The 22956-nt window shown below is 38.8% G+C and overlaps 1 protein-coding gene across 1 annotated transcript in view; it reads left to right on the forward strand.

Annotated features, from left to right (window-relative positions):
* dock1 (dedicator of cytokinesis 1) overlaps nt 1-22956 on the forward strand; it is a 303695-nt gene that overhangs the window by 244221 nt on the left and 36518 nt on the right. The window contains exons 36-42 of the mRNA XM_034707590.1: nt 1132-1172; nt 1572-1662; nt 4848-4967; nt 6217-6306; nt 8673-8777; nt 18166-18307; nt 20256-20337. Of these exons, the coding sequence (XP_034563481.1) occupies nt 1132-1172; nt 1572-1662; nt 4848-4967; nt 6217-6306; nt 8673-8777; nt 18166-18307; nt 20256-20337 (671 nt within the window). The remainder of the gene's footprint in view (nt 1-1131; nt 1173-1571; nt 1663-4847; nt 4968-6216; nt 6307-8672; nt 8778-18165; nt 18308-20255; nt 20338-22956) is intronic.

Below are 22956 nucleotides of genomic sequence, written 5' to 3' on the forward strand. Positions count from 1 at the left end.
CAATTTCAAAATAAAACACCATGTACAGACTCATAACTTTATATGATGAGATTATATCTTTATTGTCATTGTTCATTGTACAAGGAAGATGATAGCAAACTATTACCAGTGCAAAAGATGTATGAAAAAGAGCGTTAGTAGTAGAGCCCAATCATAAAAACATACAAACAGTAGAGAATTATAAATAATAAATAAAAACACACAACATTCATCATTCAAATTATTGCATATACAGTATATCAGATTGTATTAGATAATTATTGATTATGGATTAATTAACAACTATCAAACAGCAACAAATATTATAAAATAAATACATAAATTAAATTAAAATAAAAAGATCAATTTTGAAAAAGTATTTAAGGACAAAGAAAATGGTTTTAAGAAGAAGACTACGCCACATCAGGGAAAATTAAATAAAATAAAAAATGAAAAGGGAAATAATGAAACAATATTTCATGAAATAAATACATTCAAATGGATAAGTTAAATCAAATAAAAATAAATATATAAAAATAAAAATCCATCTTAAAAAAATTAAGTCAAAGTCTTCTTTATTGTCAAAAAATGAAGTATGCACCAGACATACAGAGGATTTGATATTATGTTACTCTCTCAGACCCTAGCAACAACAACAGATAAACATAGGAAATAGCTTGAAAAAGATAAGCTAAAATTAAAAAGAATAAGCTAATAAAGATTATAAAATACAGTTTTGAAACAGTGCAAAAAAACTTTGCTAAAGTGCAATTTAAAATCAAAGTGAGTGAAGTCACTTAAAAGCCAGTCTGTAAAAGTGAGTCTTAAGAAGAGACGTAAAAGATGTCCAAGACTCTGCAAGCCTTATCTCCTTTGGGAGCTCGTTCCAAAGTTAAGGGTGCCGATCCCCTTTGTATTTGAGCCTTTACATGCATGTGGAGCTGCGTAGAAGGGAAAAAATCTGAGCTGTATTTGTGCACAAAACATCTCACTAATCTCTGAGTATAAAAACACAGAAAGAGACTTGTGACAATAAGCCCCCATTGTGAAACATACAAGGCAAAATGAAGCAGCACAGTGTGAGCGCGCATCACTCTGTAAACAGCACAACAGCATTGTTCTCATAATTGTGTTTCTCCTTTCTTTCTTCAGAACTTCTACAAGGAGATCGACAGAGAGGAGATGTACATCAGGTGAGAATAAATCACACACACAGAGACACGCACACACACAGACACACACGCTGCTTAGGTACAATTCAGTGCAACTCTGTGCTGTCACTTTCAGTTGAGCTGTATTTTTACATACCAAAGACTTCTGTTTGTACATTCTGGCTCTTCTCCACCAAGCTGCACGTCACTAGAGATCCCGGATAAAATATTAGATTTTGTTAAAATGCATTTCTTCTTGCACAACCTCCTCCTCTTCCTCCTCCATCTGTCTCTCTGTCTGTCTGTCTGTCAGGCTTTATTTGAGCAAAAAGCATCTGTCAGAATGCATCAGTCTGCCGAAGTTAACTCTCTTTCTATTGTTAAAAGCGCAAGAGGCCCCCGTCCTGACATAACCCATAAATCATTGCTACTTCCTGCCAGGTACCTGTACAAGCTGTGTGACCTCCACAAAGAGTGCGACAACTACACCGAGGCTGCGTACACTCTGCTGCTTCACGCCAAGCTGCTCAAGGTAAACAGACACAACACCGACAGCAAATAACCGCACAAACACACTCGGTAAAGTAGTTCAAACAACCCAAATACACAGTGAAGCTGTTGTCAGGCAGATGGCATTTCACCTCAGGTATTAAAAGTGTGTATCTGTGGATTTGAATGTGTTAAGAGAGATAGGGCGGCACCCCTTTTAATCCCAGCGTGGCATGAGAGGTCTGCTGAGAGGGCAGACTTGCTGAGCAGCGTCCTGTTCATGCTTGCGTAGTCAATGAAAATCGCGGTTATTATTTTATCTCTTGGGGGGGAGGGGGGGGCGCAAAGACGTAGTACTTAAAAAAAGAGGAGAACATCAGCCTAAGATTACTTTTACTGTTCTCTGCGTCAGCTGGGAATGGAGAACCCTCTGCACACACACATGCACGCACGCAGGGAGCATTTCTGATTTTGGGGTGGAAAGAGGCAGGTTCCTCCCACACTTTTAGCACAATTATATCTAAAATTCAATGCATAAGTATTTTATAAGCATTGAGAGCTTTTTAAGATCACACTTCTTTATTTTTGCTCTTCGGTTGGAAGCTTTTTATCTCTGACGAAAATACACCCCATCCACACAAAGAGCTACGGTGTCTATTCCTAGCCGTGCTTTGGTATAGCCTGAATCTGGTGTCATCCCTCTCTACCTTTTATCCAAATGGTTACATCCAACATCTCATCTCACATTTGCATAAATATCTGTCTGTTTCTGCCTTTGTACGCGTCCCAACCCGAGGGTGGGGGGGTGGGCAGGCTGTGACTAAATCACATTTTCCTTGCTGAACAGTCACAGCAGCATTTGCAAGAGTTGTTTTTGTTATTATTATTTTAATACAGCTCGTCTCCTGGCAGCTGCGGCATTCCTGATCAGGTATCAGAGAGGGATTCTACTATTGTGTCCTGGAAATTGGTTCATTTTGTTCCAGCAGAGCCGGGAGAAAGCCTTTCTTCTGCAATAATCTCTCCTATGTAATCTATGAAGTGGCTGTCCTCCCCTTGTATCCAAACACAAGATCGTGAAAGCAAGCTTGATCCAGCGTGAATGATGGATGCATAATTCTGCATCCAGCAGCAGTTATGGAGTAAAAACTGGCTCCTGTGGTAATAATTACTCCTCCAGCAGAGTGTCAGTGGCGGCATAATAGCACTTGATGAATTTACAGCACTTTGTGTGTTGTCAGAGATGCATCAGCACTTTAGTTCTGTCGATGCAGCCTCACCAGCCACCCATGAATAACAACGCAGATCCCTCTTAGCATGTAAATGCTGCAGCCCAGCTGTAAAGAAATCAATATCCTGATCCAGAGCCTGCCAGCATCCCTCTTCATGCCACGGCATGGCAACAATGTGCAGAGCAATTACTTTCTCACCCATCTCCAGCACGGTGGTATTCAAATTCCCCAGCTTTGCTATTCAAATGTGGCCCTCAGAAACATCTTGGTATGACTTGCCTCATAGATCTTAACTCTTCAGGTTGCTCACAATACCATAGAAACTCCAATTAAAAAACGTCCAGTAATGAATCAGTCCTGGCCTGGCACAGAAGACTGTGTTTCCTTGACACGGAGGCCAATCAGATTGTCCATCTCCCTGCTTGCCAAACTGCAACTGCCTGTCAGAGAGCTCATTATTCTCCATGCAGGGTAAAGACAGTGCATGATGGAGGATGTGGTCAGCACAAAAAGACACTCTGGAAATCTAGACGCATGTTTTCTAGATTGTTCTCTCTTGTCTGTTATTGGTTACAAAATCAAGCAGATTTTTTTAAAGAAATAATATTACAGAGCTGCATGACTCAACTGAATCGAACATATGCTGTCAACACATTTCTTTCTTTTATTTTTAAGTTATATTTTGGGCATTTTTGCCTTTATTTGATAGGACAGCTGAGGAGAGACAGGAAATGTGGGGAGTAGAGAGTGGGCGAAGACATGCAGCAAACAGTCGTGGCTGGGAGTCAAACTGGCGACCGCTGTGACGAGGATTATAGCCTCTGTACATGGGGGGCACGCTTAAAGCACATTTCTTTTGCTTAGTAAAAAATGATGATTAAAATAAGTTGTTTTTTTATATCAAGAATCAACTGTTGCTCAGGGGGCTTTATTTATTATCAGGAAGATAATTGCATTAGAAAAAAGATAGACAAGCGTCAAAGATAGAGTAGTAATAAGAGGGTGAAAAGTTAAAGTGAAGTGGCAATGAAAGTAAAAGTGAGTGAAAATACGTCCATGGCTGGGGCGCCAGTGGCCTAGCGGTTAAGCTCGCCCCATATACAGATGCCAAAGTCCTCGTCACCTGCTCCCTGCTCGCTACGTTTCATATCCTAAACACTGCCATTGTACCTTTGAGCAAGGCACAAAACCCTCAACTGATCGGGTAGCGCTGGTCCGATGGCAGCCTCCTCACTCTAATATCTCTATAATTCGTGCATGTTCATAGGCTGCTGTTTGTGTATTAGTGTGTATATCAGACTATGTGTGTAGCATGATCTAACACCAGAGTTAAAAAAAAAAAATCTATTTCCCCATGGGGATTAATAAAGTACATCTTCTTATGCTTCAAAAAAATCCTCACTGCAAAAATCATCCTATTCATAAACACCATGAACCACACTGTTAAAGTAAAATTATTACTTAAGTAGGGAGTCACTGGGAACTGCAGTGCAGTTTTTATAAGGGTGCATATATTCAGGCTTTGGGGTGATCAAAACAATACCACCTTTCTGTGACCCAGAAATAAACTGTGCACATACTGTAGATTGGCTGTACTTATACACTTTTCTGGTCTTAAGACCACTCAGTGTGTATTCAAAGGAGTTCAGTGCTGCAAAGCAAAGTTTGACAAAGGTCTGCACAGCAAGCTGAAACAAAAACAGTAACAGCGAGAAGTAACCACAAAAAGTATCTTACATTGCTGCACTGACTGAGCCATTCAATATGTATCCATGCATATTTCATTGTCCATATCCAAAGTTCACATGAAGCCCTGCCAGAATGTGGTCAGCTTTAAAAACAATCATGCATAAATCACACACATTTGCATTGGCGCTAACTCAGTGATTGATTTCTTGTCACCTGTTCCCCTTGTTCCCTCTTTATTGTATCGCCCCTCGTCGACCCCGCCGCTGACTCTTGGACCCTGCCGTCGCTGCCGACTTGTCCTCTACAGTGGTCAGATGAGCAATGTGCGGCCCACCTGACCCAGCGAGATGGCTACCAGGCCAGCACTCAAGGACAGCTCAAGGACCAGCTCTACCAGCAGATTATCAATTACTTCGACAAGGGCAAGGTAAGAGACACACACACACACACACTGACGATTGGCCATAATCATGATAAATCCCTAAATCAAGGGATGCTATTTTTGGATATCCACATCTCTGTTAAACACCTTTTCTGGCATGAGAATTTAGGTGTAGAGGAAGAGCTGCTGAATGGAAGTTTTATATTCCTTTCCAGCAGAATGGGGATTGTAAATAATCCTCTTCCTTTAGCCTATGCTCTTAGGGACGAAGGCGCATATCAGACCACACAAGCACTAATGCAGCTCTTTTGTGTTCTTATACCTTTCATAAAAACCTTTTTTTCCCCCTCTTTTCTCTCTTGCTGTCCATCTTTTTCCATTTCTTTCAAACCACTTCAGCCACATTCTCGAATTTCTTCTCCGTTGTGATGTGAAGAAAAGCCTTCCCCTACATAAAGAAAATGTTCCAGTTGTGAGGGACCTTGTTACTGTTGTATTCTTCTAAATTTTTCTGTATGTATTCCAAAAGGACAAATCTGATTTCATCCTGTGATTAAAGCCTGGAATAAGTCTGCAGATCCTCAGCTAGAGCTTCTTGGAGATGAAGTCCCAAGGCTTTTCATATGCCATCAGTGTTTGGGTGCAGCCATCGGTGTTTCCTCTGTAGCACAATACGGACGAGGAGACGGCAAATTGGAATAGATTTGGCTAAAGACGCAAACAGCCCAGAGTGATCAGGGAAGTGTTGCAGTGGCTGTGAGAAGACATCAACACTCCAAGGGGGCGGGTGGAGGGGGGTATCAACAGAGGACAGTTTCTCAGAGTCCTCCAGATGGTGTTGCCATCACCACTCTATCTGATGGCAGGCTCATCTGAGTAGCAGTCTGGACTCAGTCCACCTCCAGTCTTGGCCCAGATCAGTCCGGCTTGATCTGGTCCATCAGGAAGCCACTTAGAAGCCTTTCAACATGTCTGAGTGGCTCCTGTCTATCTGTGACAACACTCCACTATGCTGGACCAGTTCCTGGGGGAAACGCTTTACTATAATAAATCCTCTATTCCCAACAGGGATGGGGTTTGTGTGTGAGTTTGTAAGATCAAAGAAAGAACAGAATAGTATTGATATAATAAGAATACTTTCCTTTTTGTTTTTAAAGGAGCTCAAATTGATCCCTGTTGCCTGGGAGAAATTATTTTTTTTCTTTTCAGCTGGCTGAATACAGAGTGCCCAAGTGAAGCTTGAATCTTGATATTTAATTAATTTACTAACTGTCTGTGTTTATGTGCCCAATAGATGTGGGAGGAGGCCATCATTTTAGGAAAAGAGCTGGCTGAACAGTATGAAAATGAGATGTTTGACTTTGAGCAGCTCAGCGCATCCTTGGTAAGTGATGATACTTTGTTTTTACTTCAATATGAGCGAGTCTATTGAGAATAAAGAGTATCAATACACAACAACTATTAATTAAGGATAGATGATTCAACCTTTTAAGAAAGGAAAAAGAAGCCTTCAGCTTTGTTTTGTTTTTATTTAATCTGAAAAGCTCATTGAGATGATGGCAGCAACAAAAAATGATCTGTGTTCACCAAGCACCTGCTGAGGAAATTTAAAGTTGTTTGAATTCACTCCAGGATACAACTTAACCATTACAAAACAATACAATACGATGTGACATATGATATGATACGATGCTATATGTTACGATTCAATATGTTATGATACAATATGTTATGATACAATATGTTATGATACGATATGTTATGATACGATATGTTACGATACGATATGTTACGATATGTTACGATACGATATGTTATGATACGATACGATATGTTATGATACGATATGTTATGATACGATATGTTACGATATGTTACATTACAATATGTTACGATATGTTATGATACGATATGTTATGATACGATATGTTATGATACGATACGATATGTTACGATATGTTATGATACGATATGTTATGATACGATATGTTATGATACGATATGTTATGATACGATACGATATGTTACGATATGTTATGATACGATATGTTATGATACGATATGTTATGATACGATACGATATGTTACGACATGTTACGATATGTTATTATACGATGTTACGATGCAATATGTTATATACGATATGGTATGATACGATATGTTACGATATGTTACGATACGATATGTTACAATACAATATGTTATGATACGATATGTTATGATACGATATGTTATGATACGATACGATATGTTACGATATGTTACGATATGTTATTATACCATATGATACGATACGATATGTTACAATACAATATGTTATGATACCATATGTTACGATACGTTGTGATATGATACAATGTGATACGATATGTTACAATACAATATGGTATGATACCATATGTTACGATACGTTATTATGCGATATGTTACGATACGATACATTGTAATATGATACGTTACGATACGATATGTTACGATACGATATGTTATAATACGATATGTTATATTTCGATATGGTACGATATATGTTACGATACGATATGTTACGATACGATATGTTATTATACGATATGTTATTATACGATATGTTATTATACGATGTTATGATACGATATGTTACGATACGATATGTTACAATAGGATATGTTATTATACGATATGTTATGCGATTTGTTATGATACAGTATGTTGCGATACAATACGTTGTGATATGTTACGATATGTTATACGATTACGATACGTTGTGATATGATACAATGTGATCAATATGTTATGATACGATATGTTACGATACGATATGTTACAATTACGATACGTTGTGATATGATACAATGTGATACGATATGTTAAGATACGATATGTTACAATACAATATGGTATGATACAATATGTTACGATACGTTATTATACGATACAATGTGTTTTGATATATGTTACAATATATGTTACAATATGATATGTTACTATACGATATGTTACGATACGATACGTTGTGATATGATACGATATGTTATGATATATGTTACGATAGGATATGTTATTATACGATATGTTACGATACGATATGTTACGATACGATATGATATGATGTGATACAATACGATGTTACGATACGATAGGATGTGATACAATACGACGTGTTATGATACGAACTGTTACCTAATGATACGTTGTGATATGTTACGATATGATACGATACGATATGATACATTATGATACGATATGTTCTGATACGATATGTTCTGATACGATATGTTCTGATACGATATGATACATTATGATACGATATGTTCTGATACGATTTTATATGATATGATACTTATATGATACAATACACTCTGTTACAATACGTTGTGTTACAATTCGTTATCAAGCCAAAAAAAATTTACTCAAGTCTATTATTTTCAAAGGACAAAAAGCACATGTATAAAGCTTGAATCAGCAAATATTGGATTTCTTTTCTATAAAATCGAATTTCATAACTGTATTTTTCAGTGGTTAAAGTAAATAGCAATTGATATTTTGATTAGATAATTCATTAATAATTTCGTCACTATTTCAGTTAAAATTCCTTACCCCAAAATTATTTGGGCCAAGCTGATAATCAAGGAATAAGAGAGCTGACACAAAAGGTGTACTAAGATCAGAATTGAGCAAGCACAGGTTTGTTATAAATAAATCAGTAAGAAGTATCACAGTAGAATAAGTGTGAATATTTCCATGACCCTGATGTGTTTTATCTCCCTACAGAGGAAGCAGGCCCAGTTCTATGAGAACATAGTGAAGGTGATACGGCCCAAACCAGACTACTTTGCTGTCGGCTATTACGGCATGGGCTTCCCCTCCTTCCTACGCGTGAGTACTCACATCCTCACACATCCCCCGCTACCTCTCAGCACCCTTCACATGGCTTGTAGCACCGAGTGGGTGAGCCACTTGTCAGAACAGATGATCGATAGGTTTACCAGTGCTCTCCGTGTTCTCAGTCTCAGCCGTCGATACGTTTATGTTTCACACGTCTCGCTCCCACGGGTTTGAGTTGTTTTGGCAGGACTCACTTGTTCAGCATCCCACCTGGTCTGGCTTCCATTCACTTACTCACTCATAGCAAGTAAACTGTGAATCACAGCAGCTGGTCCATCATGTGTGGGCTATAGAGCCAGAACAATGTGCTGGACAGATGCCCTTCAGTATGGGAAAGTAAGGGTGTTGAAAATATAGAGAGCGGTGAATGAAACACAATCTTTCTCTCACCTTCCTAGCCTCCTATTTCCTCCTTCCTGGTCAATTTCTCCTTCATGTTAAATCCATGCCTGTGTCCGGCACACAGGATATTGCAGTATTTGACTCTATCTGCTGGTCACCAAAAACAGTCCAAAACTCCATCACCTGAACTTCAGCTTAACACCCCTTTTTGAGTTAGGCACCAAAACTTGACTGATATAAGTTTGTCGATGAGATTGTCCGATATAGACGTATGATACATGTATGCAACCAGCACGAATGTTGTACCTTTTTTATTATCTTTTGAAACTGTAGATACTATCAGCCATTATTGGCCTTTCTCTGATATATCGGTCAACTTTTGGTGCAGACATTGTGGTCCCCAAATATCTCTTAACTGATATTTTTGGTCAATATGGGCCTATAACTATCACAGGATCAGTCCAATCAGTCCACGTGCTCTGATACCTGTTTTATTGTCTTTAAATTATCGATATGATCTTACATAATGAGCCTTTCACTGATATATCAGTATTGGCATCTAGGTTTTCTATTATGGGCAGATATAACAGCTCATTAATAGAACATGTAACATAGAAAACAACACCCCGGTTGGTATGGAAATTATGTTATTATAGGTGCATTTAGACCAAAAGTTCCGGGGTCTTTTAGCCCCAAGAACTACTTTCCCTGGAACTAAAAGGTTCCTGTGCCCCCATTGTTGTCTGCGTTTCGACCGCGGGCTGAAGTCCCGGGTAGATTATGCAAATCGGGCCAGTGACGTATGGAGACATTTTTTTTATATTAAATAATATTTTGATATCTTAATAAAAAACTAAACTAGTATGCATTCTCAGGATCAAATTATAATGTATACACGTGTGTGAAGATAAATAGATTATGGCTGTTTTCTTTATTTATGTATACTTACAGGCAAACCTAAATTTCATTGAAACTTTCATGCTTCTTTTTAACTGTCGCACTTCTTTTTATTTCAATATTACGGCGCTCGTTTACCTTTCCATGCATGCGGGCTTCCCCAGGGAATCCCGTGTTTCACCTCACAATGCTATGAACTATTGGTAATTCCCTTGTGCTAAATCTGCAAAAATGCCCATTTACGGAAAGGGGACATAAAGGGCTCAAAAAGTCTATGAGAGATCCCTCACAAACTTGATGATTTGACAGTGGGACAGCCCTAAGCCCTCACGGACATAGCAGGAATACGCCTCAAATGCTAATAAATGCAACAAGGAAGAAAATCGCAAGGAAAGTCTGCACCTCTGCGGTCGACCATGGAACACTGTCTCTTGACGCTATTTTCCAAACAAAAAAAGTTATCTTCCCAAAGTCCACTAGAGATTTAAACATGGTGGGGTTATGTGTTGTTCGTTATTACTGCTGTCGCACGGGAAATGACGATTCTTTCGACCAATCAACGGACTGCAGTGTTTCTAGCTCCACCTTCTGGAGTCGGATCGGTATGTCTGGCACCCCAACAGAAGGGTACCAAAAAGTGGGACGGTACGGCTTGGTCATTTTTAGTCAATGGAAACGCCACAAAATGCATGCCGTACCGAGACGAACTGAACTGAACTGCTTGGTGGAAACAGGGCTAAAGTCAGTGAGTGCTTGAGGGTGGACATTGAGATTGGGCCTACATTTTGAATATTGGAATCATGACAACCTTAGATTAACAGCTAACACCCAAACATTCAGGTTTACGCTTATTTGAACCGTTACTCTGAACGTTCTTGCAGCTGATAGCACCATACAGCTATATCCCAATTTCTGAAGTGATCACCATAAATTGCACACAGATTGTTATGAATATGACCACTTGAAGAAACTGAAAAATCAATTTTGAACCACTTACAAAATACTCTTGGCTGCTGAACCTGAACTCATCTGTATTTCCCCTCTAAATGTCCTGGCTGGTCTTGTGCCAATCTGATCGCAGCGTATCACAAATTTAATATGTGTTTAACAGCCGTTTGATATCTCCTCGTGGCCTTATTCAGCATCTGAGGTGCTTCTTCTGCTCTCTGTCTGTGAAGGGTGCCCTGTTCTGCCCACATTATCAGCTTTTATTTAAACAGAATATTAAACTGATGGAGGAAGTGTTGTGTAGCATTTATATCAGGTCGGAGCTATCCTCCGCATAAGAGGAAAACAGCAGTGCTGATGGAGCCTTTTGTTTGCCTTTAATAAATTCCCTCTTACAGCTGTCTATAGGCTCTAATCTGCAAGCTGCTGAAGGTGTTGTTTTTCCTGTCTAAAAGGGATTTGAGCTGTTTTTATCTCACAAGCAACGCGCTAAATTCCCTTAAAGTCCTCGGGGAATAAGATGATGTAAAAGTCCACTTCCAAGAACAGTGATCCCCTGATCATACCCTCTTTTCATTCGATTATGAAGAACAGCCTTTTCACAGGGGTCTTTTGCTTCCCTGTGATCTCCATATGCCCCGCCTAACCCCTTTCATCTTGCAGGGCAGAAATTCCATTACAGACAGGGCAGACTGCACATTGGCCTAATCTAACCGGCTTTTTAAACAGCCTTTGAGGATGGATTTAAGCTCTTTTTTATGATGGTGGTTTGACCTTACCTGAAATAGCCACTGCAAGTGTTTGGCAGGGTGGCTTTTCCAATAGGAATCTGCGCCTAATTTAACAGTTTTATTGTCTCTCTGATTCAGAGCACTGCTTAAGCTATAGTCCTTATAGGCAGTTACAATACCCAGGAGGGTTATTTTTAGCCTCTATTTTAGTACTATTTTCCTTTAACTATTTCTCATCAACGTTTATAAGCAAAGAAAGAAAGGCAAAGAATGAAAGCAAGGCAGTGTTGTTATATTGAAGCAAGATATTTAGCATAGGGGTTTTGTTGTAGCCAATACAGATAACCAATGGCTGGTACCGATGAGACTACCGTTATTTTTTCTTTCTTTCACAATTCTTTTTATTGATTTTGATAGTACAGTGCATGTAAGCTTGACAGTATAAAAAAAAGTTAGGTACAAAGAGTGTGCACAAATGACCGCATTTCAATGCAACATATTGCAACAATTTTACTGGCCTATTCACGACCATAACCCCAAGTCCCTCCCACCCAAAACCTCACAATACTTACATAAGACAACAAAAACAAAAAACAACAACAAAAATAAATAAGTAAATAAATAAAATAAAAACAAACACACAAAACAGACAGACCAAATTAGGGAGGATAGATAAGTAAAGGACTAAAAATTGAAAAGCTAGACAAACATTAAGGCTGTTATTTTTTCTTATTGCTGTATTTTTTGTTATGTGTTGTTTTTGAACACCTGAGGGTATGAAAAGCTGAGATTTAATGAGCAAAGATGCAGATATATTAATATTATAGCTAATTACGTTGTTTCATATATTTGATTATCTTTTCTTTAATTAATTAATTTATTGTTATTTCATTTAAGGTAAATATAGGTTTAAGTTTGATGCCTAAGGTGTTTTTTCGTCATCACTTTTATAGGTTGATAGTTTTGCACCGGGTGACGTGTATATAGATGGGCAGATAAGACAAGAGGGGTGGACACTGGGGAAGGTGAATGTTTTTTTACCTGGAGATGTGAGAGCACCAAAACACTACCTATTGTTTGAAAGAAGCCCTTTTTGTTGTTTAATAAAACACCAAGGAACCTGCATTCTTGGCTGGACAATAAGAATCTTCGGATCCCATGTACGATCCTCCCTCCTCGTGTCCCTTGGCTGGTTTTGAGTTTTGTTTTTTGTAATGTTGGCAAAGTCAAATAGTCATTATATTATATACGGTTGTAATATTTTATACTAGGGATAGACCGATAATCGTCCCGGCCGATATTCGTCATTTTGACACATATCGGCATCAACCTTTTTTAAAAATCCGAAGACCAATAAGAGATCAATTTAAAACTGGGTTATTTTTGCTCAAAATTCACTAAATCACCTGGCAGAAATGACACCGTCTCCAGAAACCGTAGCCTAGCTTGTGTTCCATTTCTCGTGCAGTTTCTCATTACAGGAGACGAGCTGAGCAGCATCCTTTGTGGCCCCTACAATTACTAGTGATTTAAACCTCATACAACCCCACTTCAAAAAAACTGAATTACCCCCATAAAACAATGATAAGTGAAAGATTAACATTTCAGTTATATTGACATTTTGGAAAACTTTATTTACCGTAGAAAACTTTAGGGAGCTATTTATTTGTTTAAGTTTTCATTGAACTTTATAAGACATGCTGCTGAGCCTGGGAGCTCCCTGCACTCTTTGTTAGAATTTTAAAACAAAGATGTCTATTGTCTAAGATATAAAAAAAACTTTAACATGTTGCAAATCTGAAAAGCTGTTTATTAAACATATGCTTTAAGGCATTTAAACAAAGTTAAGTGTTGGAGTTTGTATTATTCAAAATTTTGATGCCAATATTTTGCCTTTTACTGCAAATGAATATCAGCTCCAAATATCGGTCTCTATTTTATACGCACGAGTTCTAACTGGAATAAGTTTTGTGAACACAAAAAACAAAGAACAATGTTGACACCTCATCTGTCATTGGACCATCATCAGAATGCCATTTTCACTCCCATCAGCTTGTTGCGGCTGCACTTGTTCTCCCTCTCTGTATGTAATGGCAGATATAGAACATATACCTCTTGTGTCTGAACATGTTGTCTTGTTAATAAATTAAAGCAGCTTTTATGGGTTGCTTTCATGAGATAAATTATATGATCAGAATAATTACTATATGCTATAAGGGCTTTTATTTTGTACGCCCCCACTGATGTACTCCGCTGTGATGAGGAAAAATTCCTGATTACTTTTTTCACATCTGAGGGACATTTTTGATTATGTGTAAGTCATTAAGATGAATATAGTTAGCAGTGTTCTTACTTCACATTCAGCATGGTTATTTCTATTGCAGCACTGCTGTGTCCTCAGGGGAAAGTCAATTATGTGAGAAAATCAATACTGGAATAAAGGCGTTTTGTACCCACCCCCCTTAGGAATGGATTTTATGCAAGAGTGCTTAATTCAACTGCTTATGATGTATTAGTTGTTAATTTTCTTGGACACAGGGGTGCTTGCTAATTAAAATGCTCTAAATCAAGTCATTTGTTTGGATATTTGTACATGAGTTAGAAATTGATCCCAGTTTTCTTCTTTGCTTTGTACTCTGGTGCAAAAAGTGTTTTTTGTTTGTTGCCTTCAATCTGTTGATACTGCTAAACATTTCTGTTATTAGCAGAGCAAGCACTGAAAAGACAGCCACAGAATATTAATGTGAAGTGATCATTTAGACCTTTGAAATCTTTAAAACCTTGTCAAGAAGTTTCTCTCATATTCCTTCAAAGTTTCTTTAAGCTTTCTGACACATTAAAGGTGTTTCAAGAATCTTCAGGACAGTTTTCTTCTGCAATTGTCTGGCTTGCTTTACATCCAGGCGGCGTATTTCCCCTCCTCTCCCTTCTCTCCCTATCAATCCTAAACTCCACTTAATCCCTGCATTGAGTTTCCTGTGAGCGCTCAGCTTAAAGAGCGGCTGAGGTTTTGTGTGAAAGTTGGTCTGAAATATGTATCCTAACACACCACATCCAGAGACGCTCCGACATGAGCTGTCATGTTCTATCAGTCTGGATGTTCCTCAGACGGACCCCTGAGCACACTCAAGGAGATGAAGGAACGTTCCTGGCTCATGCATTTTTAGGAGCACTCATCCTTTACTCTTTCCTTACAACTTATTTTGTTTTTAGAGATAAACAAGATAACCTCTGTATCACCCCTGTGTCTGCTAAATCTAATTCTGCAGGAGACTTAAAGGAAGTATTTCTTAATTCACGCATTTTTTTAAACCTTGTGATTTTTCTTCTCCCTAGTCATTATATGTCTTTCCGTTTTGCTACAAGCATGTCAAAGAAGCTTAAAACCAGGCTGCGTGTGTTTCATTTGAACTCAATAACTTTGCAGTCTTGTAAACTGTTTCCTCTTTGTCCCTCAGTAATATGAAATTGCCTTTTTTACCCTGCAGCCAAGAAAGAAAAGCCATTTTTTTGCATAAATTATTTCCTCAATGACAGTGATTTTCTCCGCCAAAGCTAGCCGGTGTAGGTTTGCGGGTAATGACAATGAGAGTCCTAACATTGAAATTACTGTAGACATGACCAGAATCCTCAAAGACGTAATGAGAGTCTTCTGTTGCTCTTTAGAAATAAGCATAGACTACACAGCGATGGGAAGAGATTGGACGTCCTCCGCTGCATGATGAATGATCTCCCACTTGTTCTTCAGCTGAAAATGCAGCTTTGTATTGTCAGGCAGATCCTCCTGTGGTGGGATGGAATGACTCTGGAAATCAATGTGCTTTTGTCAACGTATCTGTCAGAGCAAATTTGAAAATGGCCCCCAGGCATATTTCATGTCTGCAATTCCTTTAATTAATTTGGGAATTGAGATGTGCAGGAGCTAAGGAACTGCTGGGTGTGATATATTGTGAAGTGAAGAAAGAGGGAAGTTTAAAAATGGCTGTACTCCTCCAGATCCTGACTTTTGGGGCACTGGTTTGGCTTAGTGGTTTCAGGCTATGCGCCATCTACTGAGGCCAAAGCCCTTGTAGCAGCGGCCGATGGTTCCACTCCTTGCCATGACCCTTTGCTGCATGTCATTCCCTGCTTTCTAAACCTCAAATTTCATTCTCTGCCTCTCTGCAGCCATCCTGTCTAAAAAAAAAAGAAAAAAAGCAAAAATCCCCCAAAATAGCTTAACTTTTGGCTCTATCCTGAAATTTTAACATTCACAAGTGTATTGTCAAGGATCTGGGCTTTGGTTTACCTGAATCATGTGAATTAAGAGAGGACGGATGCTCGTTAAAAATCTTGTAGCCTGCAAAAAGGCCATTACAAGGATATGGTTCAAAGGCTGACTGAAATATATAACATGGAGCAATTAACCCATAGGGTAAGATGCCAAGAAGGAAGATGTTGAAAGAAATGGACAATGTTTACATGTCAGCAACAAGATGAGAGAGTGCACCGTTAATATGTCTGGAATGATTGGTCTTGTGGAGATCCAGACCTTTTATGTGTAATTTTCTTCTGAGTGAATGTACTTTTTCACCAACAAAAAATCCATAAAAAGAGTATTCAATTATATCAAGATCCTGATATAAAGCTGTGTACATGGTGTTTAAGTTAACTTTTTTTAAATCGCGGCCATTTTCCCCAGTCGTCATCCTAACGCTGGAAAGATCAAACACAGTTAAAATGTCAGACTGCTGTTTGTATGTTGTGTAAATGTAGGATTCCTGTCATACTATCATCTCTCTCCCTCTCTCTTAATCTCCTCTATCCCTCTTTCCTACCCTAACTCAGTCGAGGCAGACAGCCCTCTAACATGAGTCTGGTCCTGCTCCAAGTTTCTGCCTGATAAAATGAAGTTTGTCTTTGCCGCTGTAACTTTCTAAATACTGCAAAATGCTCAACCCATGGTGGATTAAGATGAAATAAGACTGAGCCTGTCTTGATGTCGGGTCTTTGCTAATAATTCACCATAATGTTTCACTTCATATTTTTCGTAGATAGGCTATTTCTCATCAATACATCAAGAATAGACATTTCATCAAAACAATGAGAAAAATTATTCAATACAATATTGATTGTACCGTTCATGATTTCATGAGAAAACAATAAAAAGACAGACTGGACAGAATAATTTAAAAAATACTATAAAATCCTGACTGTTTATTTAATTACAAATCTGTCATCCTACTCCCCTATAGGTCACAGCAGCTGAGTTGATACATGTGTACCACACAGTCAAGCACAACCTCAGCTACAACAGTTCAGACTGTGGACACAAACTTAATCAGAAGATATTCAGTGATTCCAAAATTGGAAAGAAAATGTCTCTGGGAGTTAACTAGCTTGTAAGCTTTTACTCAAGTTTAAACAACGTTTATGTTTGCAGATATTTTTTGAAAAATAGTGTGTTATAAAGTACTTCAAGCTTTAACTAATACGTTATTAAAACAATGTTTTAATTATGATTTACCACAACTGGTGCCCCACCCCACTACTAGGCCATTTGTGGTCGGGCCCCTGCAGAGTGCACCCCCACTGCCGGGGTTGTCCTTTATTTTTCTGCTTAGAAGGTGGCAACCCAAAAATACTTACTTAAAATGTGTCCCTCTAGATTTTCTTAATGATTTTGTCTTTCCTGTCATCTACACAGATAACAATAGAATACAGTAGTGCATCACAATAGCATTAAAGCTAACCAACCTGAGTGAAACATGAGAGAAAAATGGCCTCCGTGTGAATACAGCAAATAAAAAGCTACTGATTCAAACTAGTGAACACAAATTTGATGGCAGACTTGAAGGTTTCAAAAAGAAAACAGTGAAGAGAGCCAATCCTCTGGTGACTTACAACACTGATTTGAAAATGCCTGAACCCTCACACTGGTTCGGAGACAGTTTATCAGCAGCTGTAGTTTGCGGAAGAGCCCCTGGCAAAACGGTAGTAGCCCTTTTCCAGTCTGTCAGTCAGCAAAAACAGAAGTCCCTCTGTAAAGCAAGCTCACTCTGAACTCAGCTGGGACTGACTAATGGCTGCATCAGTGCCAAGAACTTTCAGTCACCCTCATTTCCAAGTATTTAAAATGGAGATTATGATAATGTATTGTAACCCTGCCACAGCACCGGGGCCAAGTCGATTTACAAATCAAAGCCGCTCTCCTCCATGTAACTTTTCTTTTATGTTATAATTTTGTCCCTGTCCGATGTCTGTCCCTACAGCCATCTTTGATTAGGTTTTTGCCTCCGGTTCTCATCTTGTGAAATGGTCTATGAAATGACATTGCCAATACTGCCATATTCATAAAAAATGAACCATGTACCCTTTGTGTCCACATAATGCGTGCGCAGTAGCACCTGCTCCAATCATCTTGTCTCTGCTTGCATGTACATGTCCAAGGACTCACTGTTTTTTTGTTTGCTGTCCTTTAGAACAAAATGTTCATCTACCGAGGGAAGGAGTACGAGCGCAGAGAGGATTTCGAAGCACGACTCCTCACACAGTTTCCCAACGCAGAGAAGATGAAGACGACTACACCGCCCAGCGAGGACACAAAGTGCTCTTCTGGACAATGTATCCTCAGAACTAATCAGTGATTCAGAGAGTTTTTAGTTTGACTTTGCAGTTTTCGATTGTTCAAATTTTAAATTTTTTATATTTTTTTTGTAGCTGCCATGTTAAAAACTATTAGCCCACCCAATGAAAGGAAATGTGTTTACAACACTTCACTGATGATGATACATACTTCTAGAATAATTGAGGATTCATTCTTAGGAAAAATTATACTTTATACACATTAATACTGTGCAATGCTTTACATTACACTCAATTTGTGAAAATCCCAAACAAGGTGATTAAATTCACAGCAACTGGGATAATTATGATATCCTGAGTATAATTTTACATTGCACTGTTATGTAAGACTCTGTGCCTGATTCACAAACAGGATTTTGCTGCCTTTGGTCCCACTAAACCTGTGAAAATGAGCCAAATAGACCTCTCATTTAACAAAGAGTTAAATGCCCTACAAACTGAGCTGCAGAGCTAATAGTGTCACCGTGCACCAGTGTAGTGTACCAAAGAACGAGCGCTAAAAGCCCTGCACAGTTAGAATGAAATATTTTCCGTCTGCTGAGATTGATTTAGAGTTGGAACTGCTGTCATCACGCTCAAACTCTTCAGTGATCAAGTCAACGCCATCACCTCTGGATGACCTAAAATTTTGTATTTGTATAATTGGTCACACCAGTGTACAGGAAGCAGCTCACGTTTTGGGATGACAACGATATTTAAAGAGGGGCTATTATGTTGTTTCTCAGGCTTTATACTGTCCTTCTGGTACCTCTGATGTGACGATATAGGATTTACAGCTCATGAAAATCCCTATTTTTCTCAAACTCGTGTTTAAGAAAACCCTTATTTCAGCCTCTGTCTGAAACGCTTTGTTTTAGCTGCTGTCTCTTTAAGGCACCCTGTTCCACAAACCCTTTGGCTGTTTTCAAAACCACCTGCTACATACTACCTACAATGCGTACTACATACTGGGTTTGAATTTAGTATGTAGTATGATTGTTCTATTGGATCTGTTTTGCAGTATGCAGGGCCTGGCGTCGCTGGATTTCCGGTTTTAGAAAGCGGAAGTAAACAAATGCCAAGCTGATAGCGAAACTGCTTCTTAAGCATCAACATATGATTAAAAGAGTTAAGAAGTGGTTTATATGGAATTTAATAATTTTCACAGAACCTAAAAACAGAGGGCCCCCCGTCATATACGGAAAAAAGAAGAAGCCTAACATTAGTGCAGTGCATTGTGGGAAACAGTACACGAGGGAGACTGGTCCGCTGCATACTGAGAAATTTTCCCAAATCCATATGACATCCAGGTAACTTTGGCATATTGCAGATTTAGCTCTTGTTCACATACTGCATACTGAATTTTTGGGCAAATTAGTAAGTACTACTAGTACAGTAGAGACAGTTTCAAAAACAGCATATGACATCATCATTTCAGCAAGTCCTGTGAAGTTCTCGTGAAGATCTCACGATATTTTAAGAACGGACCATTTTGAGCAGTTGACACATATTCAGGGATTACTACAACATAAGCATACCTAGCGATTTTAAAATTTGCACACATTTAGCATGGACTTCTAACATTGTTACTTTACATCTATGTTTGGAATATGAGAAAGCATATAACCTTCTGTCTTTAAAGTTTGCCTTTACACTGTGTTTTCCAGTAATTGCCTTTCACTGATATGTATTGCTTTGGACTAAATGTTTAGCATATATGATACAAAACTCCAATGACTTCATTCGTTAGTTTTTAATTGCAATGTACAGAAAATAATTGCCTCAGCTTGTGGAACCGTCAGACACGTATGGCTTTAAGATTGTGTTTTAGAATTTGAAGCTATCAGAAGTCTGTGTAGAGTGTTAGAGAATCATCATAAGGACTGAATTGTATTTCATTCATTTGAGTTCAACCCCTTGGTTAAGTTCCTTGATGTTTCTGCTGAAGACATCCAGTGTTTCACAGTGAAGCCCATCCTGGACCTGCCTGCCAAGTTCCAGAACAAGCCTGTCTCTGAACAAATAGTGAGGTAGGTTGTGTTTCCCTGCTCCACACACCCACAAACACACATACGCATTTCTTTACAATTACAGAGTGTGTTACTCAAAGTCACTCAGCATGATTTCAATACAGGGAGCCAAATTTACTCTCCCCAGTCACTCAAAAACAATTTACAGAAACTGGGATGACAAGCAAAAGTGCATTAGCATTTTTTAGAGTGGACCGCTGTGGAGGAAGTGATTAGATCTCCATGTAAATGTGCGTCTGTATAGAACAAACAGCGGTTGACCTTCTTGTTGTACTCTGGGTTATTAACTTGCGCCAGCCATCTGCTATTAGTCACCGTGCCAAGTACAACAATGTTCCTCTGACATCATTAATGCCTTTGTGTCGCGCACCGGGGCCACAGCAAACAGTGCGGGCCCCTGCACTCCCTCTTGTTTGCCCAATCTGTACGCCAGCCATCACCCTCCCCACCGCAGCATTCAGCTGTGCAAATTCCCTTTGATATGCCACCCAACGCATCACCGGACATAATTAAAAGAAGACTTTTACCTGGAAAAACCTTTAGGCAAATATACCTAGGCTGTGATCTTATCACAAGCCTGCACCGGTGGTCACATCCTCCCTGCAGCAGCCTGCTGGCTTGTTTGCATACTGTGTCTGATTGGAATGTGTAACTCTGTTAATAGCCTAGATTAGACAGACGTGTTTATATAGCGATAGAGGATTGTTCCACACCAACTGTCTGTCCTTCTCTCTTTCTCTGCCAACACTCTTCCTCAAGCTCTCAACGTGGTTCCCTCTATCTCTCCCTCCCTTATTTGTTCTCTCATTTGCTGCAAAAGATCAACTATGCATAGCAATGAGACTGAGCTGTTTGAGCTAAAGGGTCAAAAGCAGCAGGCAGTACACCCACCCCTGCTTCTGACCTTGCGTTGTCCACACCATGCCAGTGAATCACCTGTAGCCCGCCAGCTAATGACATGTAGAAGGCATAATTGGGGAAACGCGGCTGATTTATTAATCTTTTTATTAGATGAGTAACTCAGAGGCTCAGCTTTTTTAGATTTAAACCATGTTTTCTCAGCTAATTTGGGGGTGGTCACATTATATTAGTTAAAAGCGTATTTGCCCTTTGTGACCGAGCACAGGAGGGATCGTCTGTATTCAAAAAAATGCGTCAAAAAGTCCTCAGACCATATTTCTGTATAAACCCCATCAGAAAAGCACATTGGCCCCGACAGTCAAAATGTGAAAACATACAACAAAATACAGAAGTAAAATCTTGTTGTGCGCAATGTCGGAGCCAGACTTTTTGTCTGGGGCACTGACATCTGCAGGGGTTGTATGAAGTCTGTGTTCTTACACACATGAATAAATAACACTTTTTTCCCATTTCCACCTAGACTTATCATATCTACTTTGACTACTAACATTTAAGTATCCAGAAGAGGTCATATCCCTATTTGCAATGTTTTAATTTTAAAAAGAAACACCTCAGAATGGCAATATTTACATCTTCTAAAATTATCAAATCTTTAAGGACTTTAAGATGCTGTCTGAAGCCACGATTTAAAGTACCAACAAAAGAAAATTTGCTCCATAAGAAGAACTTCTGGGAGCTACTAAGTTGATTTTAGCTCAAGTCCCATCTCTGACAAAAGAAGCCAATCATAGTTAATGATTTTAAAGTGGCTAGCCATCCCAAGCCACCACCTGGACCTTCCCTTGCTGTGATCTGGTTTCTCTTTTGAGCCAAAAGTTCACATTAAGTGCAGCTGAAAAGAAGTAAGGGGTTAGCAAACACTTCGCTGGTGTTAATTTCTGTGCTAGCAATGTTCATCTGCCATTCTTAGTACCTTAGTACCTTTGTAACTATGGTGCTAATTTTGGCTAACAAACACAGGCTGTAAACAAAATATATTCACACTGAAAATGAACAGCAGACTCCTTACAGTCTTTTGGTAAACCAAACAAAGACTACTAAAACACTTAAAAAAAAAAAAAGGAGTGTTTTCTGAATTCATGTGTAAAGTTAAATGTAAAAGTGTTTCCTAATATGTCATTGTGTTTGGTAAAATGTTTCTGAGTCTCTTAAATACTGTCACCATGTGTTGTTCATCCAGAAGGAGACTTCCATTGACATCAGTGTGCTGCTAAAGAGAGGAAAGGCTAGCTAACGCAAACTTATCAGCTAATGCTAGTTCTACCTTGATTAGCAATGTGCCTCCGGATAACTGTGATTTTTATGTTGATACTTTTGGCAACCAAAAAAAAGTGTTGTTGGTGAAATGTTGTGTTTAGTGAGAGGTTTGTTTTGTGAAATGTCATTGTTCTTGCTAAATGGTTGTTATGTTTCAAATTCAGGACCATCGTACCAAAGCTAAGTGTACCTGTTGTTTATTTCAGAACATTAGCAGTAGTATGTAGCAGCACACCATCTGCACACATTTACTGCCGCTACTGCAAACATAAAAGGGCAATGTGTTTGAACAGCACTGATTCCCTTTTATATTTTATTCATTACTGTTTGCTAATAAAAGCTAACCAGAATCTATGAACCATATGGCATTCTTTCAGAAATGTGGAATCCAATATGCTGTATGAGGATAACAGATCTATATTCATTACCCCAGGAGAGTGT

Source organism: Notolabrus celidotus, chromosome 18, assembly GCF_009762535.1.
Source record: "Notolabrus celidotus isolate fNotCel1 chromosome 18, fNotCel1.pri, whole genome shotgun sequence".
In the NCBI taxonomy this organism is placed as follows: Eukaryota; Metazoa; Chordata; class Actinopteri; order Labriformes; family Labridae; genus Notolabrus; species Notolabrus celidotus.